The 16,360-nt window shown below is 34.7% G+C and overlaps 1 protein-coding gene across 3 annotated transcripts in view; it reads left to right on the top strand.

Moving 5' to 3' along the window:
- Positions 1-16,360, top strand: part of VPS26A (VPS26 retromer complex component A) — a 34,637-nt gene that overhangs the window by 11,711 nt on the left and 6,566 nt on the right. For 2 of the 3 annotated variants that reach the window (XM_006728907.3, XM_006728906.3), the window contains exons 3-7: positions 8,017-8,092; positions 9,229-9,385; positions 10,223-10,387; positions 12,853-12,959; positions 15,720-15,788. In XM_006728907.3, coding sequence (XP_006728970.1) covers positions 8,017-8,092; positions 9,229-9,385; positions 10,223-10,387; positions 12,853-12,959; positions 15,720-15,788 — 574 coding nt within the window. Of the gene's footprint in view, positions 1-1,792; positions 1,894-8,016; positions 8,093-9,228; positions 9,386-10,222; positions 10,388-12,852; positions 12,960-15,719; positions 15,789-16,360 lie in introns of those variants that run through there. The other variant, XM_031022009.2, reaches the window with a different exon arrangement.

Genomic DNA, 16,360 nt, shown 5'->3' with positions numbered 1-16,360 from the left:
TTTATCTGATATGTCATTTGCAAATATCTTCTCCCATTCTGTCAGTTGTCTTTTGGTTGTGTTGATTGTTTCCTTTGCTGTGCAAAAGCTTTTTATCTTGATGAAGTCCCAGTAGTTCATTTTTGCCCTTGCTTCCCTTGCCTTTGGCGATGTTTCTAGGAAGAAGTTGCTGCGGCTGAGGTCGAAGAGGTTGCTGCCTGCATTCTCCTTTAGGATTTTGATGGATTCCTGTCTCACATTTAGGTCTTTCATCCATTTTCAATCTATTTTTGTGTGTGGTGTAAGGAAATGGTCCAGTTTCATTTTTCTGCATGTGGTTGTCCAATTTTCCCAACACTGTTTGTTGAAGAGACTGTCTTTGTTCCATTGGACATTCTTTCCTGCTTTGTCGAAGATTAGTTGACCATAGAGTTGAGGGTCCATTTCTGGGCTCTCTATTCTGTTCCATTGATCTATGTGCCTGTTTTTGTGCCAGTACCATACTGTCTTGATGATGACAGCTTTGTAATAGAGCTTGAAGTCCGGAATTGTGATGCCACCAGCTTTGCTTTTCTTTTTCAATGTTCCTCTGGCTATTTGGGGTCTTTTCTGGTTCCATACAAATTTTAGGATTAGTTGTTCCATTTCTTTGAAAAAAGTTGATGGTATTTTGATTGGGATTTCTGCCTACTTTTTAATTGGATTGTTTGTTTTCTTGTTGAGTTTTAAGAGTCCTTTGTATGTTTTGGGTAACAGTCCTTTACCAGATGTGTCTTCTGCAAATATTTTTTCTTAGTCTGTGGCTTTTCTTCTCATGGTATCATTCTCTTGGTTGTTACATGGTATTAATTTTGATTTCCCTGACATCCGTTGAAGTTGAGCAACCTTTCATAGACTTATTGGCCATTTTATATCTTTTATGAAGTGCCTATTCAAGTTTTTGGGGGGTGAGGAGAGCTCGTTTTTCTACTCAGTTGACTTTTTTTCTTATTGGTGTATAATAGTTTTTTGTGTGTTCTTGATAAGAGGCTTTTATGCTTCTCAGTGTAGGGTCCTTTGTATATGTGTTGTAAATATTTTCTCTCACTTTCTGGTGTGACTTTGCACTGTCTTACTGGTGTCTTGATGAATAGTTCTTAATTTTAATACAGGGTAAATGTTATGTTTCCTTTCTGTTAGTGTGTTTGGTATCCTATTTAAGAAATCTTTGCCTACCTTATGGGCATGAAGATATTCTCCTGTTATCTTTCTCCTGTAATTTTTTTTATTTTACACTTCACATTTAGATCCTCAGTTTGCTTGGAGTTGCTTTTGTCTTTGCGACCTAGGAGTTAAGGCTAGTTTTTTTTTTTTTTTTATACTTCCCTGTGTGGATATCTCATGAACCCAGAACATTTATCCTTTCCTTCACTGCACTGCAGTATCACCTTTGTCATAAACAGAGGTTGTGTGTTCTGTTCCATTAGTTTATTTGTAATATTTACTTTCTTTTCAAAAAAAAAAAAAGCCTATTGAGTATAATTCATATACCAAGAAATTCACCCTATTAAAATGTACAAGTCAGTGTTTTTACTTTGTGCAGCCATCACCACTAATCCCATAACATTTCATCACCCCAAAAGAAACACCATACCATTAGCATTTGCTTCCTTAGTGCCATAGACTGAGTATTTGTGCCTTCATAAAATTTGTGTGTTGAAACCTAATCCTCAGTGTGATGGTATTTGGAGATTGGGACCTTTGGGACATGATTAGGTCATGAGGACAGAGCCCTCAAGAATGGGATTAGTGCTCTTATCTCCCTTACCTTCAGCCATGTAAGAACACAGTGAACATAGCCATCTGTGAACCAGAAAGAGAGCTCTCACCACATCTGCTGGCACACTGATCTTCAACTTCCCAGCCTCCTGAACTGTGAGCAGTAAATTTCTGTTGTTTATAAGCCACCCTGTATACAGTATTTTGTGACAGCAACCTAAATGAACTGAGACACCTAGCAACCACTAATCTACAAATCTGATTTCTTTCTGTATGGATTGGCCTATTCTGGACATTTTATATAAATGGAATCATACAATATATAGCCTTTTCTGTCTGGCTCCTTTCACTTAGCGGATGCTTTAAAGGTTCATTCCTTTCAAAAAAATTGGTAAAAAATATATATAATAAAATTTGCCATTTTAACCATTTTTAAGTGTACAGTTCAGTGGCATTAATTACATTCACAAGGTTGTACAACCATCACCACTATTTCCAAAATTTATGCATCACCCCACACAGAAACTTTGTCCCCGTTAAACAGTAACTACCCATTTCCTTTTTCTCCCAGTCCCTGGGTACCTCTGGTCCACTTTGTTTTTCTGTAAATTTGACTGTTCTAGTTATTTCTTAAAGGTGGTCATATAAGGGGCGCCTGGGTGGCTCAGTCGTTAAGCGTCTGCCTTCGGCTCAGGTCATGATCCCGGGGTCCTGGGATCGAGCCCCGCATCGGGCTCCCTGCTCCTCGGGAAGCCTGCTTCTCCCTCTCCAACTCCCCCTGCTTGTGTTCCCTCTCTCACTGTGTCTCTGTCAAATAAATAAATAAAATCTTTAAAAAAAAAAAAAAAAGAAAGAAAAGGTGGTCATATAAGATTTGTCCTTTTGTGGCTGACTTATTTCCTTTAGCATAATGTTTTCAAGGTTTGTTCATATAGTATGTATCAAACCATCTTTTCTTATGATTAACTAATATTCCAATATATATCCATGTGGAATATGGATATACCACATTTCCTTTATCTGTTCATCAGTTGCAGACGGTTGGGTTTCTACTTTTTGACTATTATTAATAATGCTGTACACTTGTGTTTAAAACACAAAACATTTTAAAAACATTTTAAAATGTTTTTGTGTGAATATATGTTTTCATTTCTCTTGGGTGTATATGTAGGAGTGGAATTGCTGGGTCATATGTTAACTTTGTGTTTAACTTTTAGAGGAACCGCCAATCTTATCTAAAGCAGCTGCACTATTTTACATTCTTTCTAGCAATGTATGTGGGTTCCAATTTCTTCAGTTTCTTGGCAGCACTTAATATATATATTTTTATTATAAATATATATATATAAAAAATATATAATAAAAATATATATAAAAATATGTATTTTTTATTATGGCCATTTTAGTGGGTGTGAAGTGGTATCTCATTATGGTTTTGGTTTGCATTTCCCTAACGACTAATACTGAGCACCTTTTCACGTGCTTATTGCTAGAGAAATCTTTGGAGAAAAGTCTGTTCATATCCTTTGACCTTTTTTTATTTGGTTGTCTTTTTATTGTGAGTTGCAAGAGTTCTTTATATATGCTGGATACAAGTCCATTATCAGTTATATTTCACAAACATTTTCTCCTGTTCTCTGAATTGCCTTCACTTTTTTTCTTTCTTTCTTTCTTTTCTGGTTTTTTTTTTTTTTTTTGGTCTTCACTTTCTTGATGGTGTCTTTGAAGCACTAAAGGTTTAAATTTTGATGAAGTCCCAATGTATCTATTTTTTTGTTTGGTTGCTCATGCATTGGTGTTATCTAAGAAACCATTGTCCATCCAAAGCAGTGAAGATTTACACCTCTGTTTTCTTCTGAGAATTTTGTAATTGTGCCTCTTACATTTAAGTCTTTGATCCATTTCAAGTTTGTATATGGCGTGAGGTAGGGATCCAACTTCATTCTTTTGTATGTTGATATTCAGTTGTTTCAGCACTGTTGTTAAAAAGAATATTCATTCCCCATTGAATTGTTTGGGGACTCTTGTAGCATATACATTTTAAAGTTAAAATTAATTGCTATGTGCTAAAAGTTTTTTGGAGAGTTTTTGAGGCTTTTTTTTTTTTTTTTAAGATTTTATTTATTCATTTGAGAGAGAGAGGGAGAGAGCATGAGCAGGAGGAGGGGCCAAGGGAGAGGGAGAAGCAGACTCACCCCCTGAACAGGGAGCCTGACGCAGGGCTTGATCCCAGGACCCTGGGATCATGACCTGAGCCAAAGGCAGACACTTAACCAGCTGAGCCACCCAGGTGCCCCATTTTTGAAGCATTTCTTAAGACAAGTGGGACTATGTAGATTATTACAAGATAAATAGAGAAATTCTTAAAATGTACTTACTCAGATTTTTTTAATCCTTGGGTAGAATATTTACTGCTTTGGTTCATGTTCAAGTGACAATTCTTCCTTAAGTCTGGAACATTGGACTGTATCCTAAATTTTTTATGATATATATTTGAGCTAGGTTTCCTCTTTTTGAAATATAGCTTGTATCACTATTTACCTTCTGAATAGTTTTGAGAGAGTCTTACTGATTGCATGTTTAATTATTGAGGCACAATAGTTGTGAAAAATTTGATAGTCATTTGGGTATATTTTTGGTGGGTTCATAAGGTATAATTCCTTAAGATTCTTTAAGATTGGTCAGTGATAAGTAAATTATCTTGAAGTGGTGTTGCCAATGCCAAGCTACCTATAATGAACCCTCTATGCCTTGTTACAAAAGTGAACAAAGGTATATGTTTATTCTGAGATTGTAGGGCTTTATAGTTTAATTCTTTAAAAAAAGAATATTATCACAGTATCTTTCATCAATATGAATATGGGCCACATTCTTCTGGTAGCAGTTGGAAATTAATTTTGGATAACCACAGTATTCAGCAACAATAAAGTACAGATATCTCAGTAATTCACTGTAAATGATACTATAAATGGTGTGTAGTACATTGATGGATGTATGTCTTAAACACAGTGTAGATGAATTTTACTCCTTACACAGCTCCTGAAGACAGCATTATTTGAGACATCCACAGAATATTAGATGCTGAAGAATGAGTTTGAGATTGGCTTGTTAGAGCAGTGAATATGTTTATATACAGTTTCCCTATGTTTTGTTTTCATGGCCTTTTAAAGAGGTGTATACATTGTCTCACATTTCTCAAATTACTTATAGTAAAGGGAAAAAATAGTAACTTTAAATTGGAGAAACCTGGTAGATCACCTTGATTAAGTGATCAAAGTTAAAATCACCACTTGGCATCATGTACTTTGTAATAAGATACACTGAGAAGGACACAACTTAATTTCTGTGGTATTCTTGCCAAAAATGCATAAGCTGAGTCTAACTGTGATAAAACATCAAACAGACCCAAATTGAGGGCTGTTCTACAAAATAAGTGACCTGTATTAAAAAACATCAAGGTCAAGAAAGGCAATGACTGGGGCACATGGGTGGCTCAGTTGGTTAAGCGTCCAATTCTTGATTGTGGCTCTGGTCATGATCTCTGGGTCCTGAGATTCAGGATTCAGTCCCATGTTGGGCTCGGTGCTGAGCCTAGAGATTCTCTTCCTCTGCCCCTCCCCACCTGTTTGCGCATGTGCTCTCAAAAAAAAAAAAAAGGCAATGACTGAGGAATGTTTGAGATTAAAGGAGACTAAAGAGACATAACTAAATGTAATGTGATCCTGGATTGGAGCCTGGATAGGAGGAAAAAAGGGTGTAAAGTACATTATTGGGACAGTTGTTGGAATATGAATATAATATATGGAGTTATAAGTTTCCTGATTTTGATATTCGCACTGTGATTAAAAGATTATTTTCTTAGGTACACATGAAGTGTTTATGGGTAGAGGAGAATGATGTCTCCCAAATTATTCTCAACTGTGAAAAAAAAATTGTATGTGTATGCATAGACTTCTATATATAGAGAGAGAGAAGATGATAAATCATATGGGACAAAATATAAACATGATGAATCTGAATAAAGGTTATGTGGGATTTCCTTGTGCTGTTCTTGGAACTATTTTATGTTTGAAATTATAATAAAAGTTACAAAAGTGTAAGAGTTAGTATTAAAATTCTTTAACTCAGTTCACATAGTTTCATTTATGTTTCTATGCTCCCTTGCAGAACAGCTTTTAAATAAAAATGCTTAATTATGCCTTCCAACCCTGGGATCCTTCAGATTCCAGAATATCTTGCATTAGGCTTAAAAGCAGTTGTTTTTTTTTTTTTTTTTTAAGATTTTATTTATTTATTTGAGAGAGAGAGAATGAGAGACAGAGAGCACAAAAGGGAAGAGGGTCAGAGGGAGAAGCAGACCCCCAGCTGAGCAGGGAGCCCGATGTGGGACTCGATCCCGGGACTCCAGGATCATGGCCTGAGCCGAAGGCAGTTGCTTAACCAACTAAGCCACCCAGGCGCCCCAAAAGCAGTTGTGTTTTGACATCAGTGGGAGACCAAGGACAATTTCAGAGTTTAGGCAATTTGGTAGAAAAATGGAATAACTTTAAATTTCTACCTTAATAGTATGGTTTCAAAGTGTTTTTTGAAGAACTGTAAATTTAAAAATATCAGACACAGCCATGTTTCGATGAAGACATTCCCCAAATCTGTTGCCAGATAGACATTTTAAGAAGTATTCTGTTTTTATGTGCTTTATTAGTGTGAATTAGAGAATAGCTCTAATTACTGCCTGGCTTGTGAAATAGCTGGGAGTTAGGCTTGCATTATTTGTGGTTCAAACCTAAAATTCAACTTGTTAGTGTATGTGAAGCCTCTAATATACTTTTTTCCTTTAAAATAAGTATTTTTCTGACTTAGAAAGTATTATTTGCCCATTGTAAAAAAACAAAACCTTGAAAACTTTGTACAAAGAAGAAAACAAAATTACTCATAATTATACATTCCAGAAGTAACTGCTTTAAGAGTATTTCTTTTGTGTAATTTAAAAAACATATAATTGGCATTATGCTTGTATACAATTTGACCATGCTTCCTTCATGTAACATATCATGCACATCTTCCCACATCATTAAAAATTCTTTGATCTTATTATTTTTTTTTTTAAAGATTTTATTTATTTATTTTAGAGAGAGAATGAGAGACAGAGAGCACGAGAGGGGAGAGGGTCAGAGGGAGAAGCAGACCCCCCGCTGAGCAGGGAGCCCGATGTGGGACTCGATCCCGGGACTCCAGGATCATGACCTGAGCCAAAGGCAGTCGCTTAACCAACTGAGCCACCCAGGCGCCCTGATCTTATTATTTTTAAACGTTAATAATATTCCATCATATGATGTACCACAATTTATTTAATTATTTGCTTCTTTCTTTGAGATATTAATTTGGAAGGCAAGTAACTCATTCTGGTTACAGTATGGAAGATAAAGAAAAGTGAATATTTTAGTTAATACAGTTTACAAACAGAAGTAATTGGATCTGTTTTTATTGGCCCTTGATTACTGTTATCTTTTGAGAAGCATTAGTTAAAAAAGCTTTTAAGAGTCATGTTAACAATATTTTTTTATAGTAAAGAATAAATCTGAAAGTATGCTTTTTTGTATGTTAACTAATCCTTAAACATTTGGAAAAGTTTTTTTAATATGTATGTACTTTATAGATATTTTGTCAAATTAAAAAATTGATAAAATTAAGGTTTCCATTTGGCAGATGTAAATTTAGGATTTCAAGGTTATATATTTTACTTTAAAAATATGTAAGATAAATCATACAAATACAAAATTTCAGTCTTTAGACATTCTGTTTTTAGAGTGAGTAGCAGATTCAGGGGAATAAACATTGCTTTTAAGGTTAGGAATTATAATAATATATTTTTGGTTACAAAGAGCTAAAGTGATCTTTTAGGTAAATTCTTGAAATTAGTGATTACCTTACATTAAAATGCTATTGTGTAGAATTGTTTAACTATTTGACCGGAAAACACATTTGATTAGTTGCAAATTTTCCCTTTTTTTGATTTGAGTCTTTATAGTTCTCCAACTTAGAAAGGATTCCTTCCTAACAAAGCAGGTGCTTTTAAGTGTATGTATAAGTGATTGTATATTGAGTAAGTTATACCTTCTCTGGTGCTGTAAAGTCATAATGATCTAGGTATATGGTGGTGTCTCAAACTTCAGAAATGAATACATGAAATACTTATATATTGCATTCATCTGGAAGGAATCTGTTAGTAGGCCCACTCAAAGGATTGTTAACATCTTTTATAATTTCATGTTTTGGCAGGTAAACCTAGCCTTTAAGCAACCTGGAAAGAGGCTAGAGCACCAAGGAATTAGAATTGAATTTGTAGGTCAAATTGGTGAGTTTTAAAATAGTATTACTTTTTTTTTTTTTTTAAATGATAACTGAGTTTGAAGAGGGTTGGATTTGGCACTTAAATTCTTGAATTACAAATTAGTTTTGTGGAAGGAAGGAATTGATTTTGCATAATAAAGGAGAGGATTTATTTTATAAACATTAAATCATGTTTCTTTGAATTGTGTTAAATACTTGACTCATCCTGCCTTTGTTATTAAACTTAATTACTAAAAATGAGAGGAGTTATATAAGTTACCAGCCTTGAAAAATAATTCGAGTAAATTAGTTGACTCACTGAAATTTCCATCTGCCTACATTTTTCACCAGCTTTACAATTACCAGTGTCACCTTCATCCTTCACTTTCTAATTACCCATACCATTTGTCTTCCTAACCTAGTGTGTGCCTGTAGCCAGACTCACCTGTCAGAAAATTCCATGTGAAAAGGAAAGGTGTAATTTCTTCTTGACTTAGATCAGCTTGTGTACATTTCCACACATGTATTTCAGAGGCATTCTTGGTTTAGTAGGAGTTAAACTCTATAAATCTTTTGGTATGGCAGATTGAAAAAGAGAAAAGAAAATGGATCTTTCTATTACAGTATACATAGCTAGGTTTTAAATCTAGCTTTCTAAGATGTACTATACATGTTTAAAGTATCAAAATTGGAATTGGTAGATATATATCTATTCCAGATGAGATTATACTTGAGGGGCAAGTTATAGTAATTCACTGATAGTTGGTAAGTCTTTTGTATATTATGGTTTTATCAAAGTAATATATTTGCCTAGCTAAAGCAAAACAATAAATGCTTTTTGCCTTGAAGGGAGGAAGTTCAAATAATTCCTGGAAATGTGTCTGTTAAAGCAGCTTCATTTTGGGCAAGCCCTAACTACATTAAAGGAATGAATACATCTTTTATAATAGAAATTTTCATTGTGCTGTGCAGCTGAATTTTTTTTATGCCTAGGTGGAGCATAATGAGGATAATGGAATTTGTATCATAGCTCTAGTATATTAAAGACAAATCCAACTAATTCTTTTGGTAAAAATTATTTGCTTTGGAGGTAGAAGTTTGGGTTTTAATGAAATAGATATTAAATGTAATTGGTCTTTTTTGCTTTTTAAAATTTTGTAGAACTTTTCAATGACAAGAGTAATACTCATGAATTTGTAAACCTAGTGAAAGAACTAGCCTTGCCTGGAGAATTAACTCAGAGCAGAAGTTATGATTTTGAATTTATGCAAGTTGAAAAGCCGTATGAATCTTACATCGGTGCCAATGTCCGCTTGAGGTATGAATATATATTAACAAACTGTAGGTGGTGTCAAAACCAGAAAGTAATGGCTACTATCGAATGTCTTATTAGAATTTCTGATTATAATTCTGGACTGATAGACTTCAGATTTTTAAGAATTCTGCCAAATATTTTGTCTAGCTAATGTTCACCTGAGGTAATAAGAGCCTTCTATCGTAGATTTAGAGACTGCCATCATGAGAAGTTTTATTCATATAATTCCTTTATATGAATCATCCCCTAGGTACTTCCTTTTGTCTTGTAAACAGAATTACCTCAAAATCCATTAGTTTCCCAGCAAATCTCATTTGGTATATGGTAAGAAGTGATAGAGATTGGGAGGGAAATCGGAGGAGGAGACGAACCATGAGAGACTATGGACTCTGAGAAACAAACTGAGGGTTCTAGAGGGGAGGAGGGGTGGGGGGATGGGTTAGCCTGGTGATGGGTATTAAAGAGGGCATGTATTGAATGGAGCACTGGGTGTTATACGCAAACAATGAATCATGGAATACTACATCAAAAACTAATGATGTAATATATGGTGATTAACATAACATAATAAAATTAAAAAAAAAAGTGATAAGAGATTTCCTCAGGAAGACATGGCCATAGCACTTCAAATAAAAAGTACGTACACTCTTCTTAAAATTACACTTTGTATTTTTTTTTTTTGGTGGTGGTGGGGGCATTTAAAGATTAGAACTCTTTCATGAAGTAAGTTGATCCCAAAGGATCAGTAAGGAGAAAGCTGAGTTGCAGTCAATGTTTGCTTATTTAAAACACTAAAATTTATCATAGGAGATTTAACTTACCTCTCTGTTGGCTTTGTAGGTATTTTCTTAAAGTGACAATAGTAAGAAGACTGACAGATTTGATAAAAGAATATGATCTTATTGTTCACCAGCTTGCCACATATCCTGATGTTAACAACTCCATTAAGATGGAAGTGGGCATTGAAGATTGTCTACACATAGAATTTGAATATAATAAATCAAAGTAAGTACCTTTAACAACAGATAACGTAAATGTTCAGGGAAAATTTAAGAAATAAGCTTTTCGGGTCTTTGTAAATTGGTCAAAGTAGGGATAGAATTGACATTAATTTGATGTAAACAGCCCAACAAAATCTCTGAGCGGAAGGACTATCTTCTTGACTCAGCGTAGGTGTCTTTCATATTCAATTCCTATTAAGTCTCTGCTTGGTCATTTTTTGTAGAGGATCTTACCATCTCAGAAGGCAACTAATCCCTTCTGTCTGTAAAAATTTTCTTTACTGGGTTGGTATAATTTTAGCCTAGTCATTTCTTTAAACAAAAATGCTTTTTCCTGCCTACATAAGCAGTACATTTTCATTATTGAAAATTTTGGCAATGTAGGGGCGCCTGGGTGGCTCAGTCAGTTAAGCGTCTGCCTTCAGCTCACGTCAGGATCCCAGAGTCCTGGTATCGAGCCCCGTGTCCAGCTCCCTGATCAGCAGGGAGCCTGCTTCTCCCTCTCCTTTCCACTTGTGTTTTATCTCTGTCTCTCTCTCTCTCTCTCTCAAATAAATAAATAAAATCTTAAAAAAATAAAAAAAAATTTTGGCAATGTAAAAGATCACATTTTTAATTTTATTATTTTTTATTAATTTTACCACTTTATCACAATAGCTCTTGCATATCTTTTCACAAGAGAGGGAAAGGTATATATTATGTTTATATATGTTGTATTTTTACAGAAACAGGCTCCTGTTTTGTTTATTGTTTAATACCTTTTTAAACTTTATTATGGAAAAATTCAAGCATAGACCAAAGTGTACGAGCAGTACAGTGAATCCTCAAGTAGCCAGCGCCCAGCTCCAGTACTTGTCAGTATACGGTCAGATCTGTTTTATCTGGATCCAGCCCCGACACTCCCAACAGATTATACTGAAGCCAATTCCAGACACAGAATTTCATCCATAAAAATTATGTATTGTATTAAATATAATACTGTTATATCTAAAAATATTAATAATTTCTTAATATCTGTACATATCCAGTCAATGTTCACATTTCCCTGATTATCTCATAAAATGTCTTTTTTCCCCTACATGGTTTATTCACATCAGTATCCAAACAAGATTTGTTTAAATCCAGGGCATCTGGACACATTGCATTTGGTTGTTTGACTCTTAAATTTCTTTTAATTTATTGTAAGTTTCCCCCCTATTTTTTTCCCACTAAAGTTTATTTGTTGAAGAAATGGATGTATATTATTCTTTTATCCCCTTCCTGTGTATTCTTTTGTTACATGACTTTTATTAGTTGTCACTCACCAATTTATGTTACTAAAAATGTGATATAAACATGCCTTCAGAGTCTTAAATTATATTGTTAATAAAATTATCAAATTGTTTAGGACCTATAACCTTGTCACTGGAAGCCTCCCTTCAGGCCAGCATAATTACATTGATCAACTCCTGGGATATTATTTTGAGATTCAAACCTAGGAGAAGGTTGAAAAGCCCTCCGGGGATTGTAGTAATTTCCAGATTTATTAGCACATCATTCCAGAGTAATTGGGAAAGGACTTTGATGACTAGATATCATAGCAACAAACTCAGCCTGTGGAATGTCTCTTTGTGGGTAAGTGCTTTGTTAGCTGCACTACTCTAGCACTTAGAGTAATAAGGACACTAAACTCTTGTGTAGAGTTTTAATGTTCAGAAACATCTTTATACACCAAATAAATATTGCAAGCATAACAATCTTAATTTTCTCTGCTTAAGTTCTTCGGAATCTAACCTCTAAGTAAAGGACACACAGTTAATCAGGCTAATTCTTCCCTTTAAGGTGTATTGATGGTCAAGTTAAAGCTTGATTCCTATTTTTATAGCAAAATGGTGAGTACTTTTTTGAAAAAAAAAGAACATTAAATAATCTGAATAGCCAAAATGGTATTTTTTAAAAAGATTTTATTTATTTATTTGAGAGACAGAGAGCACAAGCGGAGGGAGGGACAGAGGGAGAGGAGCAGACTCCCCGCTGAATGGGGAGCCAGACACAGGGCTCGATCCCAGGACCCTGAGATCATAACCTGAGCTGAAGGCAGATGCTTAACCAACTGAGCCACCCAGTGCCCCCAAAATGGTATTCTTAAATAGTTACTGTCATAAGGATGTCTGACATAAAGATGTCTACTAAAGCCTTTCAGTACATATTTCACTCTTTTTTAAAAAATATTTATTTATTTATTTTAGAGACAGATGAGAGAGAGAGAGAGCGAGAATGAGTGGGAGGGGCAGAGGGAGAGGAAGAGAGAATCCAAAGCAGACTCCGCACTGAGCATAGAGCCTGACATGGGGTTCAGTCTCACAACAGAGATTGAGACCTGAGTCGAATCCAAGTCAGACACTTAACCAGCTGCACCTCTCAGGTGCCCCTTTTTGATTGTTTTTTTAAACTGATACTTGGTAAATGAGGTATGTTCTTTCCCCAAAGGTATCATCTAAAGGATGTGATTGTTGGAAAAATTTACTTTTTATTAGTAAGAATAAAAATCCAACATATGGAGTTGCAACTGATCAAAAAAGAGATCACAGGAATTGGTAAGTTAAAAAGAGTATTTGAATTAAAATTCCTGTTTTAAAAAATTTTTAAATCTTAAAATATTGTTTAGATATACAATAAATATACATATTGGATACTAACTTTGATACTTAATATTGCTTAATGTTTATGCTTTTTTAAAAATTAATCTTTGAATAGGTTATACATTCACATGGTTCAAAAACAAAGTGTAAAAGACTATATGGTAAAAAATGTCCTATTTGTGTACTCCAGCTACTCATAGGTCATATGTTTATAAGTTTTAAAATGCTTCTTGATATTTATACATATACAGTAACTACTTTTATATTATACCCTTTGCCCTGCTTTTAAGTTAAATGTTTATGTACAATATATATTTTGCTTTTTCACTTAATATATCTTAGAGATCTTTCCATATCAATGTGTAGAGTACTTCCTCATCTTTTTTATAGTATTCCTTTCTATGGATGTACTAGAATTTAACCAGTCTGCTCCAGGTTGTTTCCAGTCACTTGCTATTCCAAACAGTGCTAAACTTAATAATGTCATTTTGCATGTGTGCAGGTATGTGTGGGAGATAAAAATCTTAAAAGTAGAATTGTTATTTCAAAGAGTATATTCATTTGTAATTTTGATACATATCAGTTTATCCTCTTTAGGGGTTGTATCAATTTGTATTATTACCAGCAAGGAATGTAGAAGAATGCCTTTTTCCTCTTATTCTTTTTTTTTTTTTTTAAGATTTTATTTATTTATTTGAGTGAGCTAGAGAGAGAGTATGAGGAGGGGAATGGGGCAGAGGGAGAGGGAGAAGCAGACTCCCCACTGAGCAGAGAGCCTGACAGGGACCCTGGGATCATGACCTGAGCCGAAGGCAGAGGCTTAACTGACTGAGATACCCAGTTGCCCCTTCTCCTCCTATTCTTAACCAATACAACATTAGAAAATTTTTAGCTGATCTGATGAGTAGGGAGAGAAAGTTCCTCGTTGTAGTTTTAATTTAGTTTTTTCGTTCTGAATGAGGGTAAGCATCTTTTCATGTGGATAAAAGCTATTTGTATTTCTTTTCTATATATACTGCATATCTATATCCTGTGTTCCATCTCTTTTGGATTATTAGTCTTTTCTTACTGATTTGTAGAAACTCTTTATATATTAGGGAAATCAATTCCTTTTTCTGTATTAAAAGCAGCAAAAGGGGCACCTGGGTGACTCAGTTGATTAAGCATCTGCCTTCAGCTCAGGTCATGATCCAGGGGTCCTGGGATTGAGCCCTGTGTTGGGCTCCCTGCTCAGCAGGGAGCCTGCTTTTCCCTCTCCCTCTGCTGCTCCCCCTGCTTATGCTCTCTTGCTCGCTTTCTCTGTCAAATAAATAAATAAAATCTTTATAAATGACTGAATGAATGAATGCAGCAAAAATTTCCCTAGTTTGTCTTGCTAATGATGGCTTTTGCCATGTAGTTCTTTTTGTGTAGTCAAATTTACCAGTTTTTCCTTTTATAGACTCTAGGTTTTGTGCCAGAGAAAGGCCTTTTTCACACTGATGTTCTAAAAGTAATTTTCTGTGCTTGATTCTCCTAAAATAATATAATCTGGGGATTTTGTTTAAATTTTTAATTTCTTTGGAATTTGTCTTGATATGGATTCAACTTTAGTTTTTTCCAGATGGCTGACCAGTTGCTCCAGAATTATTTACAATTGCTTTTTAATTTTAATTAGTGTATAGATTTAATTTGTCTCATTTGTTGGATTTTTGCTGAAAATAATTTTAGGCAACACTCTTTAAGAATTTATAATTGGAATCATAATTAGAATCATCTGTGATTTCTTTTTTTTTTCTTTTTTTTTTTTTTTTATTTGAGAGAGAGAGAATGAGACAGAGAGCACATGAGAGGGGGGAGGGTCTGAGGGAGAAGCAGACTCCCTGCAGAGCAGGGAGCCCGATGTGGGACTCCATCCAGGGACTCCAGGATCATGACCTGAGCCGAAGGCAGTCGCTTAACCAACTGAGCCACCCAGGCGCCCTCATCTGTGATTTCTTAATCTCCATTTTCACCTGCTAATAAAAGTTTTAAGGGATTTAAAGATATTAAAATCAAACGTCAGGTTCCTTTTTCTTGTTTAAAAGAAATTAAACATTTTTTCTGGTTAAAAATTGTGCTGATTCTAGAAAAGTTTAAATAAAAAATAATCTGTACTCATCATTCAGAACAGAGTTTAGTTGTCTTTGCATATTATATGTTTTACAGCATTGGGATCATTAATGTATGTTTTGATATACTTTTTTCATTTATCATATCATTGACTTTTTACAGATGTCTGGGGTCAAATAATCTCTTAGAAGATGAACACCCAAACTTAAAAGAACTATGTCAATCAAGTACTCAGTTTGATGTTTTCTTCAAGTTAGAGTTAACTAACTCTGAAAGAAGACAGTTTGGATGTTGCAGAGAAAACTAGCATGACAGTGGTTATTTCTTATGTGTCTAGTTTCCATTTTAGTAGATACTAGAAATGATAGAAGGAACTCTATGGAGAAGATTCTTTCTGAACTATATATATGGTAAGAAGAGAGTGAAACATTCAGTGAAGTGATAAGTATGTTAAGTGTAGATCAAGAAATAGAAAAGAATGATTTTCACAAAATGGGAAGATAAATTAGTACTAAAATAATGTAGTTGGAAAATAAGATATAAGGTTGGAAATTATATTCTGGAAATATTTAACTTAATGTCATTTACATTATTTTTTTAATGTCGTTTACATTATTATGCTAGGACCCAGTACCACCACAGAAACAGAAACAATTGCTAAATATGAAATAATGGATGGTGCACCAGTAAAAGGTAACATACTTTTCATTTACTTCTTTTGTGTGATAGGTAGTACAAACAGCAGTGTTCATGGCAGTTTAGTTTGAAAGTATTTATGCAGTGTAAAAGTATTTGTGAATTCTTAAGTGATTCTGATAATGATGTTTTTAAGATCGTCTTTGTATAGATAGTGAAAGACTGTAATAGTACTTCCTAGTCTGAAGTAAAGTTTAATTTTTTATGCAGTTTAAATTTTAGTATTTAGGGGCGCATGGGTGGCTCAGTTGGTTAAGCCTCTGTCTCTTGATCTCAGCTCAGGTCTTGATCTCAGGGTTGTGAGTTCAAGGCTGGCACTGGGCTCTATGCTGGGTGTGGAGCCTACTTAAAAAAAAAAAGAAAAACTTTGGGGCGCCTGGGTGGCTCAGTTGGTTAAGCGACTGCCTTCGGCTCAGGTCATGATCCTGGAGTCCCGGGATCGAGTCCCACATCGGGCTCCCTGCTCAGCAGGGGGTCTGCTTCTCCCTCTGCCCTCTTCCCTCTCGTGCTCTCTGTCTCTCATTCTCTCTCTCTCAAATAAATAAATAAAATCTTAAAAAAAAAAAAAA

This window comes from Leptonychotes weddellii, chromosome 6, assembly GCF_054177405.1.
Source record: "Leptonychotes weddellii isolate Sample4059 chromosome 6, ASM5417740v2, whole genome shotgun sequence".
In the NCBI taxonomy this organism is placed as follows: domain Eukaryota; kingdom Metazoa; phylum Chordata; class Mammalia; order Carnivora; family Phocidae; genus Leptonychotes; species Leptonychotes weddellii.
This window is presented reverse-complemented; position numbering and strand designations above follow the sequence as displayed.